Genomic DNA, 21814 nt, shown 5'->3' on the forward strand with positions numbered 1-21814 from the left:
GAGGAAAGTGGAGGAGGAGGAAGAAGAAGAAGAGGAAAGTGGAGGAGGAGGAAGAAGAAGAGGAAAGTGGAGGAAGAGAAAGTGGAGGAGGAAGAAGAGGAAAGTGGAGGAGGAAGAAGAGGAAAGTGGAGGAGGAGGAGGAAGAGGAGGAAAGTGGAGGAGGAAGAAGAGGAGTAGGAGGAGGAAGAAGGGGAGTAGGAGAGGAAGAATTAGAGGAGGAGGAAGAATTAGAGGAGGAGGAGGGATGACACACCTATGGAACACTGTGTAACAGGTCTTCAGCTGGCGCACCGCAGTTGCCTCTCGAGATGTCACTTTCTGGTAGAGAAAATCACAAACTTCCTCCAGCTCCTCATTCGTGAGGTCACCGTAAGACCAAAAGTGGAAGGAAAGTTTACTGAACTCCACCAGCACTCCACTCTTGCCTGTACCTCGAAATCCTGGGACAAGGAACAAAACACGAAACCAATAAAATACTGGGTTATATATTATGTGGGAAACACTGGAACCTGTACAGCGAGTGATCGCGACCCAGCCATAGACGACAAGCTGCCATACGTAACGGCGTCTACACCGGTAGTCCTGTATGGCCACGCGGATGAAAGGTGGACGGTGCACTGGAGATCAGCGTCACTTCTATACTGGATATAACTCCATGGCACAGTGCTCAGGGAAGAGGCTCAGGAGGTCTCACCCACAAGACACAGCCTTCCAGGGGCCGCTAATCATGAGGGGTTTGTGCGCAATAAACTCACACAAATGTCTTTTCAAACAGAAAGAAAATCGGCCTCCAAACTTCCTCTACAATTTGTGTGCCATTTTTTTTTCACTTTTTTTTACAAAACAAATGCACTATAAGCGGCACCGAGCCGCGTGGCACAGATTTTGTCTGCCTTTAATGAGAGGTTCAAGAGCAGATTCCGCCCGAAGTCATAACAGGACGTTTTGGTTTTTTTTCAGCGAGCAGAAAAAGTCTGATCTAAAAAAAAAACATAAAAAAACGCCCGATTCCCATTGAAATCTGGCGTCGAAATCAGCATAAAGAAAAGTGTGAATATAGCCCTAGACTGCAGCGCCCATCAGGCTATAATGGGTTCTGAGGTCCGACCCTCGTATGAAGGCTCCACACACATCAGAGCAGCGCGGCTACCTCATCATTCCGAGGCCTGCGCGGAGCTGTGGACCGGAGGAGTGAGACACCGGCTCTGATATCATCCGGGGACGCTGGACCGGAAGCGAACAGCAATAACTAGTCCTGGACGCAGAGCTGAAATAAGCGCAGGAGCAGCACTGGCCATTGCTGGGCCCACTCACTACCACGACTGACAGTGCCACGTTACCTCGTGCGGCTGAAGAATTCCACTGCAGGTCTCGTAACGCTCTCTTCACAGGGACAATCTCCCAGCCCATGGAGTCTGCAAGCTCAACTGCATTAAACTCCACAGAGCTGACGTGTGTGTGATCAACTCCAGAAAGACGCTCACGAGCCAGGGCGACAGCCACAGGGGGGCAGCTGTGGGGGGACACAAACAAGGAGAAGCACTTAGGCAGTCAGAGTCTGACAATAAGCAGGAAAAGCTCCAGGTCCTGCTGAAAAGGGGCGCACAGAGGTAAAGAGAAGCTCCACCATCCTGGAAAGTATCGCTACGTCACCTATAAAGCGCCCCCAGCTGGTCATACATGATTATTGATAGCTTACCTGCGGGCCAAACCTCGGAGTTGCTGGGGACCACTGTAACATGTTACACGACACGTAGACATTGTAGGGTGCAGCAGCTCCAGCCAGCGGCTTCCGTGGAGCTCCAAATAACACAAAAGCGTCTCAATACCTAAAAAGAAAGCGGTGACATATGGAGAGGAAACGGCAAGAGACTAATGGGCACCCAGAAGAGGGCGCTGATGGCCAAGTGAACGGTTCACAGTGAACACCACAGGCATGCCAAATGGTAAAATGTACAGCACCCCTGACAGGCAGATCTTCGTAAATACTTGTATTCTCCATGAGATAACAGATCACAATAGATAGAGGTGGAGTGGACGACTATAAATCATAGAGGTGGAGTAACGAGAAAGTACGATAGATCCCAGTAGATCAAGGTGGAGTAAGGAGAAAGTACGATAGATCCCAGTAGATCAAGGTGGAGTATGGAGAAAGTACTATAGATCCCAGTAGATCGAGGTGGAGTAAGGAGAAAGTACTATAGATCCCAGTAGATCAAGGTGGAGTAAGGAAAAAGTACTATAGATCCCAGTAGATCAAGGTGGAGTATGGAGAAAGTACTATAGATCCCAGTAGATCGAGGTGGAGTATGGAGAAAGTACTATAGATCCCAGTAGATAGTATCTTCTCCTCACTCCACCTGTCAGACATATACTGCTGTAGAGGACTATAGAAGATCTACGTGGAGATATTCGTGCTGTATAACTAAGAGCCCCAGTTTGGCCCCCACAGGCTGCACCTCAATGTAATGCTACGGGTGGAGTCTGTCATTTTGTACTGATGTCAATCTGAAGATTAACACTTTCATTTCATGGCATGGTGTCTCTAATAAAGACATGTGACCCCGTCCAGGATCTGGGTGTGACGGACTAGACGAAGAGGTTTAACTCTCGGCTCATCACCCATCACTCACTTTCTTCTCGGACATCGAGCGCCTGTACCGTCTCCTCCATGGACAGAGCTCGCTCATGCCTGTGACAGACGCGCTCCACCGGCTCCTTTGTAGCGGTCTGGGAGTTCCCACTCCCCTCTCCACCTTCACACTGCTCCAGAAAATCCATCATTTCAGAGTCATCCACCTCTCTGCCCTGCAGGATAACGGAAATGAGCGGGAGAAAGGATGTCAGGAGGGGGCGCTACAGGTCACAGGGGGGATAACCAGTGGCCATATTGTCAGAGTGGCCATGGAATGACAACCATAATATAACATCACGAGTGTCAGCTCACCCGGCTCAGCGCCACCCGCTTACTCTGCAGCTCGCGACACCTGCACTTAGTGAACACTCTCTGCACAAGCTTCTTCACCGTAAAATAATCCACAGAGTCTGCGTACACATGGCGGCGAAGCTCGTCCAGATCTCGGGACTACGAAGGAACATTAAAGACATTTTACTGCAGCATCACAATAACCGACTAATAAAATAATATATACAGGGTGATTCAAAAAGGGTGGAGCAGAAGTAACGGCCCGCGGTCCGCGGTAAATGGCCGGTCACTGAAAAGCAAAGAAAAACTGGTTTAGTGCCCATATCAACCAATCACAGCACAGCTTTCGTTTTTGATGTGCACTTCCATAGGGGAAACAAGACGGCGCCATCGAAGGAAGAAAAAGCTTTTTGCATGTTGGAATTTACAAGAACTGGATCTGTTGTGACTGCAGCGAAACTTCCAGAATAAATTTGGTAAATGTTCTCTGCATAGAAACTGCGTTTCTCATTGGGTGAAGCAATTCGAAACCACTGGGCGTTTATGTCATGGAAAAAGGCGGGGCCGCCCAAAGACTTCGGAAGAGACAGAGAACAGGATTGGAGCCGTGTACGAGCGTGGGCCTAGAAAGTCGACCACGCTGACTAGTATGGACCTACAGGTGCCACAGACCACGGTATGGCGGATCCTACGACAACGCCCGCATTGTAAGCCCTACAGATGACGTCTTCTTCAAGAGATGGAACCAAACCACAAACCCAAACACAGAGTTTTCCATTGACTGGCAGGGCCGATTGGAAGGGGACACATCAGCTGACAGCCGGGTGTGCAGCGATGAGGCGACCTTTCACCTCAGTGGGAAGATCAATCGCCACACAACGTTGGAACTTGGGGGTCAGAAAAACCACATGCCTTATCGAGACAGGAGGGGCTCACCCAAAGTAAGTGTGTTCCTACTGCGGCTTATGCCACAGATCTGCCACACGTAGACTAGTCTTTCAGCAGGATAGTGCACCTTCACATCTCCATTTGGATGTTTGCCGATACCTGAATTAAACTCTACGGGAACGTTGGATCGGCCGCGCTGGTAAAGATTCGGCAATGTTGCGCCTCCACGATCGCCAGATCTAACACCCTGTGACTTCTTTGTGTGCGGTCACATCAAGGACTCCCCCCGATCTGAGACAACGCATCACTAATACAGTGGAGTCCATATCCGAGGATGTGCCGGCACGCGTCTGGACAGAACTGTATACTCTATATTCACTTTGAACATTTGTAGTGTGATGATAAACCTTGGAGATCGTGCGTCTTCTCACGTGAATACATTTGTTTATGTTCTCTCGGTTATTAATACCCGGGCTGTCATTTCGCACCATCCTTTTTTAATCCCCCTGTATAAATAATTCCACACTGACACTCCCCCCTCACATAGAATATCCCACATCAACTAATACACACACATATATATATATATAATCCCACCATGACGACTACACCCCATATACACCGTTGAGCTTTCACATTAAAGGTGGGTTGACACAATGCAGCTGAAAACCATAAAATTGACATGCGGATGTACCACAAATCTACCAAAAGTTGTCCAAGGAAGAAAAAGTGCAGAGCATCGCAGCTCGCTGTATATGGGGCCGCAGAGTTACAGAGCGCCCATATTGACCCCCGTCCACCGCCAAAAGCTCCAATGGGCAAGTGATCATCAGAACGCCCCCGCCACGCTGCAGGATCATGCCCCCGCCGCGCTGCAGGATAACGCCCCCCGCCGCGCTGCAGGATCACGCCCCCGCCAAACTGCAGGATCACGCCCCCGCCAAACTGCAGGATCACACCCCCGCCACACTGCAGGATCACGCCCCCGCCACACTGCAGGATAACGCCCCCGCCACGCTGCAGGATCACGCCCCCGCCACGCTGCAGGATCACGCCCCCGCCACGCTGCAGGATGATGCCCCCCCCGCCACGCTGCAGGATAATGGCCCCCGCCACCCTGCAGGATCATGCCCCCGCCACGCTGCAGGATCATGCCCCCGCCACGCTGCAGGATCATGCCCCCGCCACGCTGCAGGATCATGCCCCCGCCACGCTGCAGGATCATGCCCCCGCCACGCTGCAGGATCATGCCCCCGCCACGCTGCAGGATCATGCCCCCGCCACGCTGCAGGATCATGCCCCCGCCACGCTGCAGGATCATGCCCCCGCCACGTTGCAGGATCATGCCCCCGCCACGCTGCAGGATAATGCCCCCGCCACGCTGCAGAATAATGGACCCGCCACGCTGCAGAATAATGTACCCGCCACGCTGCAGGATAATGCCCTGCAGGATAACGCCCCCGCCACACTGCAGGATAACGCCCCCGCCACACTGCGAGATCACAGGAACCTGCAGACGTCTTGTACCGGAGACCACAGAAACCTTCACACGTCTTGTACCGGAGACCACAGGAAACTTCACACGTCTTATACCAGAGACCACAGGAACCTTCACACGTCTTATACCAGAGACCACAGGAACTTTCACACGTCTTGTACTAGAGACCACAGGAACCTTCACACGTCTTGTACCAGAGACCACAGGAACCCTCACACGTCTTGTACCGGAGACCACAGAAACCTTCACACGTCTTGTACGAGAGACCACAGGAACCTTCACACGTTGTGGAACCAGAAACCACAGGAACCTTCACACGTCTTGTACCAGAAACCACAGGAACCTTCACACGTCTTTTACCGGAGACCAGAGGAACCTTCACACGTCTTGTACCGGAGACCAGAGGAACCTTCACACGTCTTATACCAGAGACCACAGGAACCTCCAGACGTCTTGTACCAGAGACCACAGGAACCTTCACACGTCTTGTACGAGAGACCACAGGAACATTCACACGTCTTGTACCAGAGACCACAGGAACCTTCACATGTCTTGTACCAGAGACCACAGGAACCTTCACACGTCTTGTACCAGAGACCACAGGAACCTTCACACGTCTTGTACCAGAGACCACAGGAACCTTCACACGTCTTGTACCAGAGACCACAGGAACCTTCACACGTCTTGTACCAGAGACCACAGGAACCTTCACACGTCTTGTACTAGAGACCACAGGAACCTTCACACGTCTTGTACCAGAGACCACAGGAACCCTCACACGTCTTGTACCAGAGACCACAGGAACCTTCAGACGTCTTATACCAGAGACCATAGGAACCTTCACACGTCTTGTACCAGAGACCACAGGAACCTTCACACGTCTTGTACCAGAGACCACAGGAACCTTCACACGTCTTATACCAGAGACCACAGGAACCTTCACACGTCTTGTACTAGAGACCACAGGAACCTTCACACGTCTTGTACCAGAGACCACAGGAACCTTCACACGTCTTGTACCAGAGACCACAGGAACCCTCACACGTCTTGTACCGGAGACCACAGAAACCTTCACACATCTTGTACGAGAGACCACAGGAACCTTCACACGTTGTGGAACCAGAAACCACAGGAACCTTCACACGTCTTGTACCAGAAACCACAGGAACCTTCACACGTCTTGTACCGGAGACCACAGGAACCTGCAGACGTCTTGTGGAAACCATGACGACGTGTCACAGCTGTATGGGAGCACGAGGGCGACTATACAATATTAGGCAGGGGTGTGCAATATTTTGACGGGTCGGTATATATAGAGTCTGACACTTCATACTACATCTCCATATACATCTATGTTCGGATGAACATTTCCACCCTCACCTGTCTCCTTTCTCTTGTAGATTGAAGCAGACTTGAGAAAAAATGCTCCTAAAAACGGGTGCTCAGGTGTGAATAGAATGTTTCTTCCACGAAATCGTCAGTTTTGAAGCAACGATTTTATTTTAAATACAGATAAAATAATAAATAGGCTGTAAAGCAACGCGTTTCGACCACGCACTGTGGGCTTCGTCAGGCATATAAATTTTACTAAAAAACAACATCTTAAATACTCCAGTCGTGCGGTTCACGTCCAGGTCGAACAGTGAGGGTTAAAGTTCGTTGTGGGCGTTTTATCACAGGTACGTGTATGTTTTTCTTTAACTCCGTCTTCTATTAAATTATATTTCGCTTTAATTTAATTTGAAGTTAATGTCGATGGTTTTTATGATCTTTGTTCTGACAAAAAATGCTTTTTGTATATATATATATACATACACACATACATACATTATATACACACATTATATACACACATACATAATATACACACATACATACATACATTATATACACACATACATACATTATATACACACATTATATACACACATACATACATTATATACACACATACATACATTATATACACACATACATACATTATATACACACATTATATACACACATACACACATACATACATTATATACACACATACATACATACATTATATACACACATACATACATTATATACACACATACATACATACATTATATACACACATACATACATACAAACATTATATACACACATACATAATATACACACATACATTATATACACACATACACACATACATTATATACACACATACATACATACATTATATACACACATACATACATTATATACACACATACATTATATACACACATACATAATATACACACATACATACATTATATACACACATACATACATACATACATTATATACACACATACATAATATACACACATACATTATATACACACATACACACATACATTATATACACACATACATACATACATTATATACACACATACATACATACATTATATACACACATACATACATTATATACACACATACATTATATACACACATACACACATACATAATATACACACATACATACATACATTATATACACACATACATACATACATACATTATATACACACATACATACATATACACATACATACAGTCTGAAGAGTTTACTTCAGAGAGTGAAATTGATGTGTACTCGCAATATAAAGGAGATGTGAGCTACTTGTACATAATCCGTGATTCTTATTCGTTTTTTTATAGTTCTGTCTGAGTTAGTGCTATATTACGGTTTTGAATTCGGAAAGGATTGCATTACTATAAAAGACACTTCTGTCATTATTTCTATTGGTTCACATACGTTGATTTATTAATTGTCGGAAAATAGAAGCTCTTGCATTTTGCCGCAAGTCAAAGAAAGGATATTTATGTTGAAACGGTGGTGGTTTTATCTCCGCTACTCATTCAATTCAGTGGGGCTCATTATTAAAGTGAGATTTCTAGGAAACGATAAATATCAGTCTTTACTTTTTGTTTTATTTATGCACACACGGTTCGTTCTCCCACTTACTCGGGACGTAGGAGGTTCTTTTTTATTTTTATATATATTCTCCGATTAGATCTATTTTTTCCGTCGAGTCCGTTTGGACTCAAAGTTTCAACTTTGAATATCCAAAATGATTCCCGTTTATTCAGGATAGAAATTCTATGATGTGTTTTAGAATTTATTTGCCTAATTGGAGCCATGTTGATGTTATTGACACTTGACGTAGGATTATATAGGAAATGTCTTGATAAAGGGTGTGTTAAGACTCTGTCATTCATCCTCTTCTCAGTGTCTGGGTGGTCCTCCCGACAGATTGGATCCACATTCGTATTCCATCATTGGTTTCACAGGTCATGAAGGGATCAATTTGGACCATTTCTTTCGTTGCGTTTGTCATGAGCCGCGTCTTCCCTGCACTTATATGGAGGCGGCATTAACCGTTTCTTTTCCCACATTTAACTGCAGCTTTAGAATGAGAATTACAGGTGGGAATGGGGCTATTTATCCTCAGTCTACTGGGTGGCGATATATTTGTGATTGTTCTCCCTCGACGGAATGTTCTACCTGGTTCTGAAGTAAATGCCAATGTTTTTGTAGTGAACCTCGGATTAAAAGTTGTAATAAAATGGCTAGAATAATTTCTCTTTGGAATATCCTTATTATGTTTTGTATGAACTTTTTCTATTAACCCCTTAGAGTCGAAGCCTGTTTTGGCCTTCGGGACGAAGCCGATTTTTGCAAATCTGACATGTGTCACTTTATGTGGTAATAAGTCCGGAACGCGTTTACCTATCCGAGCGATTCTGAGATTGTTTTCTCGTGACATGTTGTACTTTACGATACTGAAAAAATTTGGTTGTTAAATTCAATATTTATTTGTAAAAAAACACCAAAATTTTAAGAAAATTTGCAAAAATCTGCATTTTTCTAATTTTTAACCCCTTAATGACCGCCGATACGTCTTTTTACGGCGGTCATTAGTGGGCTTTATTCTAGAGCGCCGCCAAACTACGTCGCTGCTGTAGAATAAAGTAAACAGAGCAGGGAGCCGTGAAATCTCCCTGCTCTCAGCTGCCAGAAGCAGCTGAGGGCTGGGGGCGTCCCTGCTCTGCCGGGTGAGATCGATATTAGTATCGATCTCACCCGTTTAACCCCTCAGATGCGGTGCACAATAGCGAGCACCGCATCTGAATGGTTTTGGAGAGAGGGAGGGAGCTCCCTCTCATCTCACTGACACCCGGCGATAAAATCGCCGAGTGTCTGTGTCTTCTATGGCAGCCGGGGGTCTAATAAAGACCCCCAGGTCTGCCTGGAGCGAATGCCTGCTAGATCATGCCGCAGGCATGACCTAGCAGATGCCTGTCCGTTTTAAACGGACAGGCAGTAATACACTGCAATACAAAAGTATTGCAGTGTATTATAATAGCGATCGGAGGATAGTGAAGTCCCCTAGTGGGACTAGTAAAAAAGTTTAATAAAGTTAATAAAAAAAAAAAGTGGAAAAAAAAAATGAAAAACCCAGCTTTTCCCCTTACAAACTGCTTTACTATTAAAAAAAACTACAATAAAGCAAAAAAGTTACACATATTTGGTATCGCCGCGTCCGTAACGACCCCGACTATAAAGCTGTTACGTTATTTAACCCACACGGTGAACGCCGTAAAAAATAAAATAAAAAACAATGGAAAAATTGCTGTTTTCTGTTAATCCTGACTTAAAAAAAATGTGATAGAAAGTGATCAAAAAGTCGCATCTACTCTCAAATGGTACCAATAAAAACTGCAAGTCGTCCCGCAAAAAACAAGACCTTATACAGCTATGCCGACGCAAAAATAAAAAAGTTACAGCTCTTCGAATGTGACAATGGAAAAATCTAAAAAATGGCTTGGACATTAGGGCCCAGAATGCCAGCAGGGGGAAGGGGTTAATGTTTCTTCTTGTAAAACAGACGGTAACACCGCACAATAGTTACTATTCCACATCCCCCATATGTCTGCTTTATGTTTGCATTGTTTTTTGAACATCCTTTTCTTTTTCTCGGACGTTACAAGACTTAGAACTTTAGCAGAAATTTCTCACATTTTCAAGTAAATTTCAAAAGGCGATTATTACAGGGACCAGTTCAGTTCTGAAGCGGCTTTGAGGGCCTTATATATTAGAAACCCCCATAAATCACCCCATTTTGAAAACTTCACCCCTCAAAGTATTCAAAACAGCGTTCAGAAAGTGTTTTAACCCTTTAGGCGTTTCACAGGAAATAAAGCGAAGTAGAGGTGGAATTTACAAATTGCGAGGACTTATTTGTTGCGGGACAGTCTGTACTTTTCATTGGTACCATTTTGGGGTGCGTGCGATTTTTTTTTAATCACTTTTTATTCCATTTATTTGGCAAGCCGGGTGACCAAAAACCATCAATTGTGACAATGTTTTTTGTACGGCGTTCACCCTGGGCGATAAATGACATTTGACCTTATTCTGCGGGTCGGTGTGATGACAGCGATACCAGATGTTTATGGGGTTATTTAGGTTTTGTAGCGTTTGCACAAAAAAAAAATCCCTTTTTTTTAAAAAAAATATAGAGCTGTAACTTTTTATTTTTGCGTCGACAAGGCTGTGTAAGGGCTTGTTTTTTGCAGGACGGGATGTCGTTTTTATTGGTACTATTTTGCGGTACGTGCGACTTTATCATTTTTTATTCTATACTTTAGAAGGGGTGGTGACCAAAAACATAGTGATTACAGCATTGTTTATTAATTATTTTTTTGCGGTGTTCACCGTGTGGGAAAAATAACATTCGAGTTTCATAGTTGGGGTCGTTACGGACGCGGTGATACCAAATATGTGCACTTTAACGGTTTCATTTTTTTCCTATAATAAAAGACTTATTATAGGAAAAAAGGTTTTAAAAGTTTTTTTTAACTTTGAACTTTTTTATAACTTTTTTTTTGTCCCACTAGTGGACTTGAAGACCTGCACCTGTCATCTTTATTCCAATACATTGCACTACCCACGTAGTGCAATGCATTAGAGCTGTCAGCTATTCACTGACAGCAAGCCTATTAGGCTCCGCCTCCGGGCAGGGCCTAATAGGCTTCTGTACGTGGGAGACCAGGAAGCAATTGTTGGCCTCCGGTTCCCATAGTAACGATAGGCATCTGTGCGACTACATCGCAGCGATGCCGGTCACCTGGAAACACCTAAGATGCCGCGATCGCGGCATCTAAGGTGTTAATGGCATAGACCGGAGCTAGCTGACATCCATCGGCTGACAAACAGCTGACATCCATCGGCTTATAGCGCAGGCTCAGCTTCTGAGCCCGCCGCCATCTTTCATCTGCAGCTGGAAACCTTTTAAGCCCCGCCTCCAGGCGGGGCTTAACAGGCCGCCGTACTTGGCAGACAGGGGCGCCATTGTTAGGCCTCCTGTTGCCAACAGCCGATTGGCTAGCGTGGCTACCAGGCTCTTTAGCCGGGTAACCATGCTGCAATACTGTGATTGGTCAGTCTCTACTGACTGACCAATCACAGCGATCGCTGGCGGCACCGTGTCGCGATTGTTCCCTTGACGAGTCACAGTGATTGTCGGCTGTCTATGACAGCCGATGTCACTGTTCTGTCACCATGTGTTTTGACATGGTGACGGAAAAGCACCATGACGTAACTGTACTTCATGGTGCCTTAATGCAGGGCAAACCACGTACAGTCGTGTCCTGGTGCGTTAAGGGGTTAAGCATGCTTCTTGAGATGTCTTTGGCACGCATGTTTTGGGGGTACCCTTCTTTGAGAGTTTTGGATTGTTCTTTGTATACTCCTATTGAAGAGCAGTTCTTTCTTATCCCTCCAGATTGGCTATGTGGGATATTTCTTGTCCATCTCTTATAATGTGCACTTTTATAATTCAAGAAATGGTTTGTCTGTATCTGTAAAATAGGTTTTATTGTGAATTTATTATCAGAATGACGGATTTCTAGGTCTAAAAATATTATTCTTTCCTTGGATATACTTTGTGTGACTTGAATTCCCCTGTGTTATTATTTTACATTGTTATGAAACAATTGGCTTCTTAATCGGTACCAGAGGAGAAAAACATCATCAATATATCCTCGGTGATAAGAGAACGACCACATATGTCGAAAGAAAATTCTCTATGTGAGCAGATTGTAAATGCCCCATAAACAAGTTGGCATAGCTGGGGCAAGTGGCGTCCCCATAGCCGGGCCTCTTGTTTGTACAGTTTTGAGTTGTGTTTAGAAATATTATGGGTGAGAATAAAATGTAATCCTAAGGGTATGTGCACACACACTAAATACGTCCGTAATTGACGGACGTATTTCGGCCGCAAGTCCCGGACCGAACTCAGTGCAGGGAGCCGGGCTCCTAGCATCATACTTATGTACGACGCTAGGAGTCCCTGCCTCTCCGTGGAACTACTGTCCCGTACTGCAAACATGATTACAGTACGGGACAGCTGTCCTGCAGCGAGGCCGGGACTCCTAGCATCGTACATAAGTATGATGCTAGGAGCCCGGCTCCCTGCACTGTGTTCGGTCCGGGACTTGCGGCCGAAATACGTCCGTCAATTACGGACGTAAATAGTGTGTGTGCACATACCCTAATAAAGAGTCATTTTGTTTCCTTGGGTAACACGCCTTTATGGTCTAACAATAATGTGCCTAATTCCATGGGTATGATGTATATTGTGCAGAGAGGCGGCATCTAGGGTCATCGGGGATCATTTTCTTCCCAATTATATTCTTGTAAATCTCTGATTAGACTCGTCGGGTCTTTCTGATGAGATGGAAGTTTCGTCTATATCATGTGATAACGGACCGGTAGGAGAGTTTATACCTCATATTATTGCTCTTCCTGGGGATTCTGGGCAGATGATAAAACAATGTGAGGGGCAGAATGGAAGACCCTCGGAAAGCAGGTCTATCTCTCCCTGTATGGAGATACATATTTACTCGCAGCTTCTGTTTCATGCAAAGTGTTTTTTAGTCCCCCCTCTTTTTTTGTATGATTCTCCCCCCTCCGTCCTCTGATCTTTCTTCTCTTCTTGTGGACTTCTTGTGCTGCATGGAGAGGGGGACGACGATTCCAGTTGGAGAGCAGTGGAATCTGAATTGGGTCTATCCAGATCATTCAGATCTAAAACTAAAGGAGATGAAAAAGCTGGTTCCGGGCGCACGTCATTGTGAAAAGGAGTATCCAATGTTGGGGAGTGTCGACACCATCCGGTGACTCATGGCTAGTAAAGAATGGATTATCAATAGGAGTTCGTATGATGTAACATGTCTAAATGTGATCGTTCTGACGTGGCTTTGGGAATTAGAGGGGGTAGATGGATGTTCGGTGGAATCCAAGGTTCTACACTCTTTATTCTGATCTACAGGGGGGGCCGTTTACATGGATACACCTACATAAAATGGGAATGGTTGGTGATAGTAACTTCCTGTTTGTGGCACATTAGTATATGGGAGGGGGAAACTTTTCAAGCTGGGTGTTGACCATGGCGGCCATTTTTAAGTCGGCCATTTTGTATCCAACTTTCGTTTTTTCAATGGGAAGAGGGTCATGTGACACATCAAACTTATCGAGAATTTCACAAGAAAAACAATGGTGTGCTTGGTTTTAACGTTACTTTATTCTTTCATGAGTTATTTACAAGCTTCTCTTTGTTTACAGCCATTGACATGTCGCAGAGGTTAACACGTGAGGCGCGGATAGAAATTGTGTTGATGTCTGGTGAACGCAGTACCCGGGTCATTGCAGCAGATTTCAATGCAAGACACCCTACGAGACCACCCATCTCCCATGCTACAGTTTGCAAACTGCTTGGCACGTTTCGTGAAACTGGTTCAGTGTTGGATTTGCCCAAATGTGGACGCATGAAAACTGTCACTAATGAAGAAACATCAGTGGCTGTCCCGGCTTCATTCAGCAAGAGCCCCCAGCGTAGCACTCGCCGCATGTCACTGGAGAGTGGCATCAGTCAGACATCCCTGCGGCGGATATTAGCTACTCACAAATGGCGCCCTTACAAACTCCAGCTGCTGCAGCACCTCAACGAGGAGGACCCAGATCAAGGCACTGAATTTGCAGAATGGGCAAAACAAAAATTGGAACAGGACCCTCAGTTTACACTTTGAACAATTTGTTCAGTGATGAGGCAAACTTTTATGTGAATGGTGAAGTTAACAAACAAAACCACCGCTATTGGTCTGACACGAACCCACATTGGATAGATCCCTCCAAGACTGATTGATGGTATGGTGTGGTATATGGGGTACAAAGATAGTGGGGCCATTCTTCATCAATGGGAACCTCAAGGCCATGGGATATCTGACATTGCTACAAGATAATGTGTTTCCCTCTTCATGCACTGAAGCTGGCACGTTCCCTGAGTTTTTCCAGCAAGATGGTGCACATTATGGGTGTCCGGTCCAAGCATTCCTAGATGAACAGTTTCCTGGAAAGTGGATTGGTCGTCGTGGGCCAGTTGAATGGCCCCCTAGGTCTCCCGATCTGACCCCCTTAGACTTTTATCTTTGGGGTCATCTGAAGACAATTGTCTATGCTGTAAAGATACGAGATGTGCAGCAACTGAAACTACGGATACTGGAAGCCTGTGCCAGCATTTCTTCTGCGGTGTTGCTATCAGTGTGTGAAGAGTGGGAGAAGAGGGCGGCATTGACAATCCAACACAATTGGCAGCACTTTGAACACATTTTATAAGTGGTCAAAAACTTGTAAATAACTCATGAAAGAATAAAGTAACGTTAAAACCAAGCACACCATTGTTTTTCTTGTGAAATTCTCGATAAGTTTGATGTGTCACATGACCCTCTTCCCATTGAAAAAACGAAAGTTGGATACAAAATGGCCGACTTCAAAATGGCCGCCATGGTCAACACTCAGCTTGAAAAGTTTCCCCCTCCCATATACTAATGTGCCACAAACAGGAAGTTACTATCACCAACCATTCCCATTATATGTAGGTGTATCCATGTAAACGGCCCGCCCTGTATTTGTCTGGTTGTATTGTGGTGAATATGATCCTTAGTCTCATCAGCGTGATATTGTTTGTGGGTCTTACCGGTGTCTAAACGTTCATGATGAGATGTAGAGGAGCTTCTTCTAGGTATTTCTGTTATATCTTTTGGTATTGTTGTCTTTGTCGGCGCTGGGCTTTTCATATGACCGAGTATGATGGTGAAGAGACGGCTGTTTTTTATGTTTTTTCACGTAGATTCCACAGTTGGTGTATCCGAGGATTGACCAGCATAATCCTGTCGATCCCGTTTGAATTTGGCTGCTTTTTTTTCTATTACATCTGAGCGCCCGTTTTTAGGAGCATTTTTTCTCCAAAGTCTGCTTCATTTCAAAACCACGAGGAAGAGGATTCCCAAGATGGATCCACTCGATGCGGTTACAGCTCCGGAGGCACGCACAGTGTGATCGAGGCTGAAAGCGTACAAGCATCTGCAAGCTACACAGTAAAGCTGTGCTCGCGACACCGCACGACCTGCTAAGCCGAGCTCTATTCCATCTCTTACCAATGGCATTTTTTTGGATCTGAACGTTATCACCTTAGAGGAGCGCCGTTCTCCGGTAGGTTGTAAGTCCTCGCGGCGGGGCAGGGTCCTGTCTCTTCAGTACCAGTCAGTCATGTTTATTGTACTTGTTTTTATGGTCTCAGGTTATATATGGAACCCTTCTGTATATTATATATGGTCAGCGCCCTGACATGAACGTTTCTTTATATAAATGATAATATATCAGCAGAGAAGCAGGGGTGACCAGCAGCCGTTGTGGTTTCTACACTTACCTCAGGGTCCAGGAACAGGTGACAATGAGCATCTTTGCCGTCTCGCCCAGCTCTCCCGATCTCTTGGACATAGCTCTCAAAGTTCTTGGGCATATTATAGTGGATGATCCCTCTGACATCAGACTTGTCCAGACCCATCCCAAAGGCCACCGTGGCCACGACTATTCTCAGCTGGCCACTCATGAAGTTGTTCTGTACACGGCGACGTTCGGCAGAGGACAGACCGGCATGATACGAGTCCGCCATCCACTTCAGGGGCCGGCGAATCTTTTTCTTGGCTGCACAGAAAATGGACCTTCACTGTAGTAACGTGTCATGTGACCACGGATGAGCCGACCAGCCCCCTCCTCACATTCTACAAACACATATGTCCACCTCTGACCTGTTCTAGGGTCTCCACATATCTCACCTGCAATCTTCTTCTTGTCATAGGAGGCATCGCCCGCACCATCCTCCGCTGTTTTAGTCACGGTAACCCCCTGGAGACAGGTGCGCAGCATGGCTGCTAAGCGCTGAGTCTCTTCCCTTCGAGTACAATATACAATTATCGAGTCCAAACATCCAAATCTTTCCCCCTTCAAGAGGGTGACGAGAGCCTGAAGGAGAGGGAAGATCTGAGCAATAACAAGATGGCAGCCCCCGTGCTCCGAGATAAAGGCCGGATTCAGCCTGCCGCACTGTAAACTACTACTAAAATATACGTCTATATACCCCCTCCCGAACCACGGAGCCCACATAAAATAACTGTCTGGGGGTGGCGGGTGATTGAGGGTCACATGTCTGAGGGGGGGGTCTGGTGATTCAGTGTATGATGTGTAATCCGGACAGACATGTGATCAGTTTTAATAATCCCGCCTGGACAGCCCGTTTTACCATCTCCTCGGTCTCCGTACGATTAACCCTTTCGCTGCCAGGCGGTTGTTATTTTTTTCGACATTTTGCACTTCAGGACAATTTTCACACTTCTGACATAACAAATAAAACCTACAAAACAATGAATCCTACTAAACCCCCAAACCGAAATCTTTTCTAGAAGTAGACGCCGGGCACATTGTCAAAATGCCGCTCAGCACTTTATACACACGGGCGCTGGCATGACCTGGTGTCAAAGGGACAGCTAAAAGTGTAAACCAATCAGAAAACTTCTCTGTCACTGATCTCCTCCCTCATTCATCATCTTCTCTATGTCACTGATCTTCTCTCTCATTCATCATCTTCTCTATGTCACTGATCTTCTCCCTCATTCATCATCTTCTCTATGTCACTGATCTCCTCCCTCATTCATCATCTTCTCTATGTCACTGATCTCCTCCCTCATTCATCATCTTCTCTATGTCACTGATCTTCTCCCTCATTCATCATCTTCTCTATGTCACTGATCTTCTCCCTCATTCATCATCTTCTCTATGTCACTGATCTCCTCCCTCATTCATCATCTTCTCTATGTCACTGATCTTCTCTCTCATTCATCATCTTCTCTATGTCACTGATCTTCTCCCTCATTCATCATCTTCTCTATGTCACTGATCTTCTCTCTCATTCATCATCTTCTCTATGTCACTGATCTTCTCCCTCATTCATCATCTTCTCTATGTCACTGATCTTCTCTCTCATTCATCATCTTCTCTATGTCACTGATCTTCTCTCTCATTCATCACCTTCTCTATGTCACTGATCTTCTCCCTCATTCATCACCTTCTCTATGTCACTGATCTTCTCCCTCATTCATCATCTTCTCTATGTCACTGATATTCTCCCTCATTCATCATCTTCTCTATGTCACTGATCTTCTCCCTCATTCATCATCTTCTCTGTGTCACTGATCTTCTCCCTCATTCATCATCTTCTCTATGTCACGGATCTTCTCTCTCATTCATCATCTTCTCTATGTCACTGATCTTCTCCCTCATTCATCATCTTCTCTGTCACTGATCTTCTCCCTCATTCATCATCTTCTCTATGTCACTGATCTTCTCCCTCATTCATCATCTTCTCTATGTCACTGATCTTCTCCCTCATTCATCATCTTCTCTATGTCACTGATCTTCTCCCTCATTCATCATCTTCTCTATGTCACTGATCTTCTCTCTCATTCATCATCTTCTCTATGTCACTGATCTTCTCTCTCATTCATCATCTTCTCTATGTCACTGATCTTCTCCCTCATTCATCATCTTCTCTATGTCACTGATCTTCTCTCTCATTCATCATCTTCTCTATGTCACTGATCTTCTCCCTCATTCATCATCTTCTCTATGTCACTGATCTTCTCCCTCATTCATCATCTTCTCTATGTCACTGATCTTCTCCCTCATTCATCATCTTCTCTAGGTCACTGATCTTCTCCCTCATTCATCATCTTCTCTCTGTCACTGATCTTCTCCCTCATTCATCATCTTCTCTATGTCACTGATCTTCTATCTCATTCATCATCTTCTCTATGTCACTGATCTTCTCCCTCATCATCTTCTCTATGTCACTGATCTTCTCCCTCATTCATCATCTTCTCTATGTCACTGATCTTCTCTCTCATTCATCATCTTCTCTATGTCACTGATCTTCTCCCTCATTCATCATCTTCTCTATGTCACTGATCTTCTCTCTCATTCATCATCTTCTCAATGTCACTGATCTTCTCCCTCATTCATCATCTTCTCTATGTCACTGATCTTCTCCCTCATTCATCATCTTCTCTATGTCACTGATCTTCTCCCTCATTCATCATCTTCTCCAGGTCACTGATCTTCTCTCTCATTCATCATCTTCTCTGTCACTGATCTTCTCTCTCATTCATCATCTTCTCTATGTCACTGATCTTCTCCCTCATTCATCATCTTCTCTATGTCACTGATCTTCTCCCTCATTCATCATCTTCTCTATGTCACTGATCTTCCCCCTCATTCATCATCTTCTCTATGTCACTGATCTTCTCCCTCATTCATCATCTTCTCCAGGTCACTGATCTTCTCCCTCATTCATCATCTTCTCTATGTCACTGATCTTCCCCCTCATTCATCATCTTCTCTATGTCACTGATCTTCTCCCTCATTCATCATCTTCTCTATGTCACTGATCTTCTCTCTCATTCATCATCTTCTCTATGTCACTGATCTTCTCCCTCATTCATCATCTTCTCTATGTCACTGATCTTCTCCCTCATTCATCATCTTCTCTATGTCACTGATCTTCTCTCTCATTCATCATCTTCTCTATGTCACTGATCTTCTCTCTCATTCATCATCTTCTCTATGTCACTGGTCTTCTCCCTCATTCATCATCTTCTCTATGTCACTGATCTTATCCCTCATTCATCATCTTCTCTATGTCACTGATCTTCTCCCTCATTCATCATCTTCTCTATGTCACTGATCTTCTCCCTCATTCATCATCTTCTCCAGGTCACTGATCTTCTCCCTCATTCATCATCTTCTCTAGGTCACTGATCTTCTCCCTCATTCATCATCTTCTCTATGTCACTGATCTCCTCCCTCATTCATCATCTTCTCTAGGTCACTGATCTTCCCCCTCATTCATCATCTTCTCTAGGTCACTGATCTTCTCCCTCATTCATCATCTTCTCTATGTCACTGATCTTATCCCTCATTCATCATGTTCTCTATGTCACTGATCTTCTCCCTCATTCATCATCTTCTCTATGTCACTGATCTTATCCCTCATTCATCATCTTCTCTATGTCACTGATCTTCTCCCTCATTCATCACCTTCTCTATGTCACTGATCTTCTCTCTCATTCATCATCTTCTCTAGGTCACTGATCTTCTCCCTCATTCATCATCTTCTCTAGGTCACTGATCTTATCCCTCATTCATCATCTTCTCTATGTCACTGATCTTCTCCCTCATTCATCATCTTCTCTATGTCACTGATCTCCTCCCTCATTCATCATCTTCTCCCTCATTCATCATCTTCTCTATGTCACTGATCTTCTCCCTCATTCATCATCTTCTCTATGTCACTGATCTTCTCCCTCATTCATCATCTTCTCTATGTCACTGATCTTCTCCCTCATTCATCATCTTCTCTATGTCACTGATCTTCTCCCTCATTCATCATCTTCTCTATGTCACTGATCTCCTCCCTCATTCATCATCTTCTCCCTCATTCATCACTTCTCTATGTCACTGATCTTCTCCCTCATTCATCATCTTCTCTATGTCACTGATCTTCTCCCACATTCATCATCTTCTCTATGTCACTGATCTTCTCCCTCATTCATCATCTTCTCTATGTCACTGATCTTCTCTCTCATTCATCATCTTCTCTATGTCACTGATCTTCTCCCTCATTCATCATCTTCTCTATGTCACTGATCTTCTCCCTCATTCATCATCTTCTCTATGTCACTGATCTTATCCCTCATTCATCATCTTCTCTATGTCACTGATCTTCTCCCTCATTCATCATCTTCTCTATGTCACTGATCTTCTCCCTCATTCATCATCTTCTCTATGTCACTGATCTTCTCCCTCATTCATCATCTTCTCTATGTCACTGATCTTCTCCCTCATTCATCATCTTCTCTATGTCACTGATCTTCTCTCTCATTCATCATCTTCTCTGTGTCACTGATCTTCTCCCTCATTCATCATCTTCTCTATGTCACTGATCTTCTCCCTCATTCATCATCTTCTCTATGTCACTGATCTTCTCTCTCATTCATCATCTTCTCTAGGTCACTGATCTTCTCCCTCATTCATCATCTTCTCTATGTCACTGATCTCCTCCCTCATTCATCATCTTCTCCCTCATTCATCATCTTCTCTATGTCACTGATCTTCTCCCTCATTCATCATCTTCTCTATGTCACTGATCTTCTCCCTCATTCATCATCTTCTCTATGTCACTGATCTTCTCCCTCATTCATCATCTTCTCTATGTCACTGATCTCCTCCCTCATTCATCATCTTCTCCCTCATTCATCACTTCTCTAGGTCACTGATCTTCTCCCTCATTCATCATCTTCTCTATGTCACTGATCTTCTCCCACATTCATCATCTTCTCTATGTCACTGATCTTCTCTCTCATTCATCATCTTCTCTATGTCACTGATCTTCTCTCTCATTCATCACCTTCTCTATGTCACTGATCTTCTCCCTCATTCATCACCTTCTCTATGTCACTGATCTTCTCCCTCATTCATCATCTTCTCTATGTCACTGATATTCTCCCTCATTCATCATCTTCTCTATGTCACTGATCTTCTCCCTCATTCATCATCTTCTCTGTGTCACTGATCTTCTCCCTCATTCATCATCTTCTCTATGTCACGGATCTTCTCTCTCATTCATCATCTTCTCTATGTCACTGATCTTCTCCCTCATTCATCATCTTCTCTGTCACTGATCTTCTCCCTCATTCATCATCTTCTCTATGTCACTGATCTTCTCCCTCATTCATCATCTTCTCTATGTCACTGATCTTCTCCCTCATTCATCATCTTCTCTATGTCACTGATCTTCTCCCTCATTCATCATCTTCTCTATGTCACTGATCTTCTCTCTCATTCATCATCTTCTCTATGTCACTGATCTTCTCTCTCATTCATCATCTTCTCTATGTCACTGATCTTCTCCCTCATTCATCATCTTCTCTATGTCACTGATCTTCTCTCTCATTCATCATCTTCTCTATGTCACTGATCTTCTCCCTCATTCATCATCTTCTCTATGTCACTGATCTTCTCCCTCATT

The 21814-nt window shown here is 44.6% G+C and overlaps 1 protein-coding gene across 1 annotated transcript in view; it reads right to left on the reverse strand.

The window, feature by feature from the left end:
• The window catches only part of LOC142730628 (ATP-dependent DNA helicase Q4-like), a gene marked incomplete at its 5' end in the record, with an annotated part of 33161 nt that overhangs the window by 7368 nt on the left and 3979 nt on the right, over nt 1-21814 (reverse strand). The window contains 7 exons of the mRNA XM_075849379.1: nt 254-440; nt 1341-1513; nt 1700-1829; nt 2634-2808; nt 2948-3085; nt 16103-16380; nt 16512-16698. Of these exons, the coding sequence (XP_075705494.1) occupies nt 254-440; nt 1341-1513; nt 1700-1829; nt 2634-2808; nt 2948-3085; nt 16103-16380; nt 16512-16698 (1268 nt within the window). The remainder of the gene's footprint in view (nt 1-253; nt 441-1340; nt 1514-1699; nt 1830-2633; nt 2809-2947; nt 3086-16102; nt 16381-16511; nt 16699-21814) is intronic.

Source organism: Rhinoderma darwinii, unplaced genomic scaffold (assembly GCF_050947455.1).
Source record: "Rhinoderma darwinii isolate aRhiDar2 unplaced genomic scaffold, aRhiDar2.hap1 Scaffold_786, whole genome shotgun sequence".
Classification (NCBI taxonomy): Eukaryota; Metazoa; Chordata; class Amphibia; order Anura; family Rhinodermatidae; genus Rhinoderma; species Rhinoderma darwinii.